Raw genomic sequence first — 7,938 nt, 5'->3', positions numbered from 1 at the left:
TTCTCTATTAGAGAATATCAGACACTGATGGCACAGCGCTGTGTATTACATCTTTTTTGTGTTGCACTGGTTCGCACTTGGCTGAAAACAATATTTCACAGGGGGTACATCACTAAAAAAAGGTTGAGAAACCACTGTGCTACAGTAATGTGGATGCTGTCCGTGGTGCTGATGTGTAAACGTTCTGTGTGCAAAACGCTGCCATCCAGTGGCTGACTGTATGAAATATGCCTGCTCAGTGAATAGGTGGATTATAAAAAAAATCCCCGGAACTCAAGTGTTTGTTCCTACCCGAGGCACAAAGATGGTGCAACCTTCAACGCCACTGTGTTGTGGAATGTTCCTTGGCTCTTGGTTCCCGTCGTGAGTAAGTCTGACTCTTTCCTCTTTTATCTTACGAGGTACGTCACATTTACGCTTGACCGCATACGGAGTGTTTTATTCAGTCTTTAGTTGTATCAACATGCTAACGGTCACAGTGTGGTGCACCCTAGCTACAGCCTCGTTAGCTGTAGCTTGCTTGCGATGCTAACTGACGAATCCATATCTGTAGCGGTTTAATGACCAGCTCAGTTAGCCGTAGTAGCGAATATTGTGATCAGTTGACAGACGGTTTAGTTAGCGTTATCTTTTGGGAAGCAGAACTGTGAACGCCTCACGTGAACTTTCATTCAGACGCAATTGTTGAAGGTAAAATCATATTTACTTCTATGATTTTGTCAATAATGTACTGCAAACCACATTATATTGTGTGATTTGTTAAATCAAGCAATATGGGATTATAGTTAACACCAACAGGTGGAGAATAACTATGATTGTGCCAGACATAATTAAATTGAAAACGTAATGTCCATGTCTGTGTCTTATGACATATTTGGTATACATGTAACTACATAATTAGGTTCAAGCTCAATCTCATTTGTCTTCTCATTCCTCTGTTCCTTAAGATCTTTATCCAGCCAATGGACTGACATCAGCCAGCGGAGATGCTGCTTAAAGATCTTCCCAGAGAGGCTCTGATGCGGCCTCTGTCCAGGAATGAGGTGGTGGGCATGTTGTTGAGGTTGACCATCTTTGGTGCAGCGACCTACTACAGCATCAAATGGGTTTTAGACGCTATGGATCCTACCTCGAAACAGAAAAGCCGAGCTAAGAAAAGGGTATAGAACATAAGCAGGCCATTGTTTTACAGTATGTAAGAAGTTGTATGTATGTATGTTCTCTTCTGTCAGTGGAGCAGAAGTGGTTAAGAAATTAAAGTGATGACTAAAGCAGATTTTTGCTGGGGTGTGTGTCTCCTCTCTATAGGCAGAACAACTGATGAAGAGGATTGGTGTTGAGGGCGTTAAGCTAACGGAGTATGAGATGAACATTGCATCACAACTAGTTGATCCCCAAACTATGAAGGTAACTGCAGTAGTCTTCAATTGACAGTTGAGATTATCTGGTGTCGTGATATTTTTACCCTTTTTTAGTATGCGCTTCATCATACTCTACCTTCCTGCAGGTGACCTGGAGAGATATAGCCGGTCTGGATGAGGTTGTGAATGAGCTGCAAGACACAGTCATCCTGCCCTTTCAGAAAAGACACCTTTTAGCAGGATCCAAACTCTTTCAGCCTCCCAAAGGTACCACAGGAACCATTTAATCAGAACTATAATGATACACTTTTACACTTAATCTTCAAGGTACATACTAACTTTAAAGGATCAAATACAATGAACATCATACTATTGTACTCTACTCTATATTCTAATGGATTGGAAACCACACATAGACATCTGGCAAGTATTTATCACAATGATACATTTGTGTGGTGAACTTTACTTTTAAAGTATCTTAACCTATGTTAGGTCAACTGTGGAGGAATTTTACCTCTGTTTACTAAATGTATTGAATGAGAGTGAAAATAGTTTCATTATATTTTATTATTTCACTTCAGTGCAAATTTGCAACACAATATTTTAAACAAATGATCTGTCACAGATAATACACAAACGCAAGAGCAGTAATGAGAGGAAATTTGATACGACATGCCCTCTTCTCAAAATAAATAAATAACATGAATCTTCTGCCGTAGATGGTCTGCTAATACTGCCAGCAGACAGTATAAACAAAGAGTATCTGTTACAATTTCTGACTGCATTCTCTGTCACTTATGCTAATAATTTTAGTTGAAGTGCATCAACAACAAACCAACATGAAACTAGGTTTTAAGAACTACAGATATCAGAAGTTAAACCACTTATTTCTCATTGTCAGAAAGCCATCTGGTGCATTATGCCTCCATCTACAGCTGTGTTACATGCCTCATCTTCAGCCGTTATTTATATCATGTACATTTTTTAAAGTATGCTGCAAGTGAGGCCAAATTTTCCATCTGTCTGTTGGTGAAGTTAGGCAAAATGTCTCCCACAGTTTGGCCAGTAAAATATATACGTGTGTATATATAGATCTCATTACAAGGCCAATAGACTCTAAAATCATGTGTAAAACTTAAATGTATTGTTTTACTCAACTAGGATCTATTTTATAGACATATAATTGTTGTGAATAGTATTTGTAGGCATTTGACTACCTTTACTACAATTTGTTTGTACTTTAAACAAAAACATAACAGGATGTTGAAAATATGTTTTGCCCTTGCAGGTGTTTTATTGTTTGGTCCTCCGGGATGTGGGAAGACCATGATCGCCAAGGCAACAGCCAAAGCCTCAGGCTGCAAGTTTATTAACCTCCAGCCCTCCACACTGACAGACATGTGGTACGGCGAATCACAGAAGCTGACTTCGGCTGTCTTCTCATTGGCAGTAAAACTCCAGCCCTGTATCATCTTCATTGATGAGATTGGTATGCTTGATTACTCTATTACTTTGAAAAAGTGTGTTTAATACACTGTTAGATGTGTATTATCTTTAAGTCTACTCTTTTCTAAAACGTGATGCTTATATTGCTATCATGATGATTTTCATACAAAAGAAATTGAAGGTTTCCCTTCAGAATCTGATTCATCCTTGTTTTTGCTCCTTGCGTGTTAGACTCATTTCTGAGGAACCGTTCCAGCATGGACCATGAGGCCACAGCCATGATGAAGGCTCAGTTCATGAGCCTGTGGGATGGCCTGGATACTTCGTCAACCACCCAGGTAACACAACCATACTTCCCCCCTATACTGTAATGTACATCCCAGATTAAGTTACTGTATATACAGCCATTTCTCTTGTCCCCAGTCATTGGAAAAGTATTAGAAAAAGTGTGCCTTGTCCTGTGTTTGAGGAGGTAATGCAGCAGGTGGATTTGTCACCATAATGTATTCATGTTGATGTACTTGTGATTTTAGGTGATGGTAATGGGAGCTACAAACAGGCCACAGGATGTGGATCCAGCCATTTTGCGCAGGATGCCCACCACTTTTTATGTTGGCCTACCAGTAAGACACGTACACACACATACACCAGCACAAACATGTATCTATGTAATGCAAATAATTCAACATAAATTCATACAGTGTGTAATAAGTTGGTAAATTCATCTTTACTGTTTTCCTTCCTAAATCTACGTGTTTTAAAAAAAAAATATATATATTTACGAGGCAACGTTTCAATATTTTAGCAGTGAACATTAACAAAGACTGTGTTAATTGTATACTATATTGACCTTCTTTATCCAACATCAGACTCTCAGGATATATATATATATATATATATATATATATATATATATATATATATATATATATATATTGCACGGTGGTGTAGTGGCTAGCACTGTCGCCTCACAGCAAGAGGGCCGCGGGTTCAATTCCCAGTCGGAGCGGTCCTTCTGTGTGGAGTTTGCATGTTCTCCCCGTGGCAGCGTGGGTTCTCTCCGGGCTCTCCGGCTTCCTCCCACAGTCCAAAGACATGCTGCAGGTTAATTGATCTCTAAATTGCCCAAAGGTGTGAATGTGAGAGTGAATGGTTGTATGTCCCTACATGTGCCCTCGATGGACTGGCGGCCTGTCCAGGGTGTCCCCTGCCTTCGCCCTATGTCAGCTGGGATAGGCTCCAGCGCCCCCGCGACCCTAATGAGGATAAGCGGTATTGAAGATGGATGGATGGATATATATATATATATATATACACACACACTATTATCACCTGATCTCCATTTACTGTAGTGAATTAAATGGTGTGTTTTGCGCAACACATAAAGTAAAAAAGCACAGCTTAAACTGAGCTGTATGTCTCAGATTGATTGATGGCTGCTGGCCTAGCCACAACAAGCATCGGCTTAATCTTTTATCCAGTCCAATATGCAGCCCCTTATCATGTCAGATATAAATATATATGAGCTGATGATGCAGGAGAAAAGAAGGGAATACAATTACACATAATGTGTATGTATGATGTGTCTAGGTAGTTGAAATGGCACTTTGACCATTTCTGATGACTAGCATCTCTTGATGTGATTAGTTGCTCATGTACTTTTTGTTTTTTTTGTATTCATTAGAGGCACATTAATATTCTTTAAAGAATCGTTGTCTTTCTGTATTTACAGAAGTCAAGACAAAGACAGGACATCCTGAGGCTGATTTTAACAGGAGAAAGCGTAAGATGTGCTTTATTTTCATACTCGTCAGTCATGAAAGAAATTATTCTCTTCAATGCTCTCTTTTGTCATTTGCAGTGATCATTTCACAAGTGCATTTTCACTGTGCAATGACATTAAAGTAGATCAGATCACACATGAATACAGCTAAAGACCAGTGACAGCTAACAGATTAATTCTACATAATCGTCTCACATTGCGGTCCTGCTCTTCTGCTCAGCTGAGCAATGCCATTAATCTGAAAGAGATCGCGGAGAAGACAGACGGTTACTCTGGCAGTGACCTCCGGGAGCTTTGCCGCGATGCTGCCATGTACAGAGTCCGGGACTATGTCCGAAAGGAGCAAATGAGGCAGATCGCTCAGCAGCTGCAGGACAGCCAGGAGGAGGAAAGGTATGATTCATATATTCAAACACCTCTACAAGATTTTGTAGCACTGGTGTCCACACAGCATCTTTCTATTTTTAAATGGTGTTTAAATAGCCTGCCCTAAACAGAGGAGGTTACACCTGTGTGGGTTTTTGAAAGCTTTTGTGTGTGTGTGTGTGTTCCATTCCTTAGAGTATTCAGTGTAATAGTGATTATGATAAAACATTAATGCACTCTCAAGGATTCTAATCATGCGCATTCAAATCATTTCAGGTTGAGGCATGTGTTGATCCACTTCACAAAGTACTGTGTGTGATTTAAATTGAAAGGTGTCAGAGGTAGATCTGGTTGAGTTTAGAAGCATCTTATATTAAAATGCTCAATATCTGATCTGTGTAACCCATGCTTCAGCTGTTGCTAAGCGACTATTGAAACCCTCTGAGCAAGGCACTATTGCTAAAAGAAGAAATATGTTTTACTTGATGCTAAGGTGTCAGCCTGTTGTTCACTTCTCCAGCAGCAGAATAATTAAAACAAAAGAAAATTAATCATTAGAACACAAAAATAATATTGTTATATATAACAACAATATTCTTGTGTTCTAATGCAACCAACTTTGTCACTGTCGGGATCATGAAGAAATTGAAATCACTGAGTATGCAAAGGTACATCCTTAGAGGAAAAAAATCCAAACGGTACAACTTAAAAAGGCAGTATGTAATAAGTCAAAAATATGTAAATACTTTTTACTTTGGATGTAGGTAAAGCAGCTTCTTCTGTGTCTGACCTCTGACATCCTGTGTCCTTTGCTCCAGACCTGTGGATGAGGAAAGGTTGCGGCCGGTCACCCAGCTGGACCTCCTTTTCGGCCTGGACAAGATGAAGGAATCTAAGCAGGCCACAGCCTTCATGTTACCCATTGTGTCAGAGGTACCCCTGGACTAAACACCAATACTGCACCACAATGGGAAATATGATGTTCTACAAGCAGAGGCTCCACCAACATGTCAGGGGTGCAGTTGGAAAAGCCAGAAAGCAGCCATACTTTTCTTGAAGTGTATTTATTCATGCAGTGTTTGTTCTGAGCACGCTCACTTTCAGCATAAGTGTACAGTTACATTACCTTCGGACATCTAAGGTGTCCTACTGGCCACTGACCATAGAGACAATGTCTTACTCCAGGGCAGGTTGTTTGGAAGAGGTGAATGCATTTTCCATAAACATTATAAATCCATCTGAAGTTACTGCTCGTAATACTACAAACTACAGTTCTACGACCTGATGGTACAGATGCAAACTTGTTCATCACATTTCAGTACATAAGGGCAGAATTATTTCATTTTTAATAATAAGATAATATAAAATAAGTATTTTGCAGCAAAGACATATTTCTCAGCTCTCAGTTAACAGATAACAAAACACACATTCAGTAAACGACAACCAAGTAGAGATGGGGTCACTAATAGAAACCACAGCTATCATCACCTGAGCTTCGACTTATGGCTGTAATGTTACCTGATTTACACCTCCTTAGCTATTAGCAGATATATATTATAGGAATGGTGCTGTGTGCATGATTGTGAAACTGAAGTTACCCAATCCAATTGGTCTTCAGTGCATTTAGTGGTCTTTTGCACTTAATATTTCTTTTCCACCCAAAACGACAATAGCTGTTCCTTCTTAATTTACAAATATTTCGGGTGTTTAAAACTTTTTTTATTTTAGTGTCTTAATAATTGTCCTATTATCATTATTTGTGAGTCTCCATTGTTTCTCTGAATGTTTTTTATCAACTTTTAATGTCTTGTTCTGTACGTCGATCAATATCCGTCGCAACAAAGCACATCAGTCTGTGTCAGTTACTTTTATTCTCACTTCAAGGGGATCGTGGCTTTAAAATTGAAATCATTTCAATCAGCTATCCGTGTGAAGTTGTTGTGACATGCTTTTCTGACTCCCTCTGTATAAAAAGCCTCATTATTCACCACATGGTCACAGCATGTGTTCGTGGGTCTCATACAGACCTTCCTCCCACTCAGTCTGAGCAAGCCAGGGCAAAGCGGTCAGTCGACCATGACCACATGGTGGCGCTGCAGCTTCACAGTCCTGTGGCTAGGGGCAGGTGTGCTCACATGAAGAGCAGTTTATAGCATTGAGGTGAGATAATGAAATGGATGATTGTTTCTCCGTTATTGGTTCATTCGGTAATCTTTGGACATCTGTTGCTCTTCATTAGAGTATGTCAGGTGACAGTTAAGGGTCACAATATTTCCGTGTCAACCAACGATTGTGTCGCTACAGCTTACAGGTCTTAGTTCCCTTTTTTTGCGACGGCTAACATATGTTCTCGATGCAGTAGGACTTGTCAGGTCATTTGAGCCATTATCAGTTACTGTTCATTATATTGTCAAATATGTGTGTGTTGAATACGGTATGTAAACCATTTACTGTAAAGTGTATTTATTAAATTATACCGAAGAAAATATTTCTCTTTTTTTTTTGCTAAACCAACCATATTTGACCGTGCTTATTTCAGCATGGCTTTCAACATGTTTTTCTCTGTTCCTCCCTTTTATAAATATAATAGATGTTATCATTCCCAAAAGACAATGTTCAACCTGTGAAGATTTCAAACAATGTTATCTAAACCTATTAATTACTAATTCATTTTGTATATTGGCAATGGTTATTTTACCAATAATCTTCTGACTAGTAAGTAAGTGTTTGGTCAATTCTTGAGACCCAAAAAGTGCACTGTGAGAGGCTGCTACTTTATTGGGATTCTGAATCGTCATAAACTGTTTGTAAATTCTACGGCTGTGCAGTCCGATTCTGTACCCTTTCGGCATGCATTAATAAGCCATTGTTGGCCATAACCAAGCACTTACTCTTTCCACTCTGTAGCTGTTTGCTCCAGCTCTACTGCTGGTCGCTAACAAAAGCCTTGCATTGCTAATAAGTCCACTTTTCAGAACTTGC

The 7,938-nt window shown here is 39.4% G+C and overlaps 1 protein-coding gene across 2 annotated transcripts; it reads left to right on the top strand.

Annotated features, from left to right (window-relative positions):
- Positions 1-207: 207 nt before the first annotated feature.
- On the top strand, positions 208-7,444 carry atad1a (ATPase family AAA domain containing 1a). Of its 2 annotated transcripts, none has more exons than XM_034542240.1 (10): positions 208-367; positions 948-1,160; positions 1,309-1,407; positions 1,508-1,628; positions 2,650-2,850; positions 3,039-3,145; positions 3,341-3,430; positions 4,540-4,590; positions 4,811-4,983; positions 5,775-7,444. In XM_034542240.1, exons 2-10 carry the CDS (start codon positions 987-989, stop codon positions 5,902-5,904), a joined length of 1,146 nt encoding a protein of 381 aa, XP_034398131.1. In that variant the 5' UTR covers positions 208-367; positions 948-986; the 3' UTR covers positions 5,905-7,444. The 2 variants fall into 2 exon arrangements, with proteins under 2 accessions (XP_034398131.1, XP_034398133.1); XM_034542242.1 differs by having other exon boundaries at positions 354-690.
- Positions 7,445-7,938: the final 494 nt, after the last annotated feature.

This window comes from Cyclopterus lumpus, chromosome 9 (genome assembly GCF_009769545.1).
Source record: "Cyclopterus lumpus isolate fCycLum1 chromosome 9, fCycLum1.pri, whole genome shotgun sequence".
Classification (NCBI taxonomy): Eukaryota; Metazoa; Chordata; class Actinopteri; order Perciformes; family Cyclopteridae; genus Cyclopterus; species Cyclopterus lumpus.
Note: the sequence above shows the minus strand (reverse complement) of the source record. Positions and strands in the feature narration are given on the sequence as shown.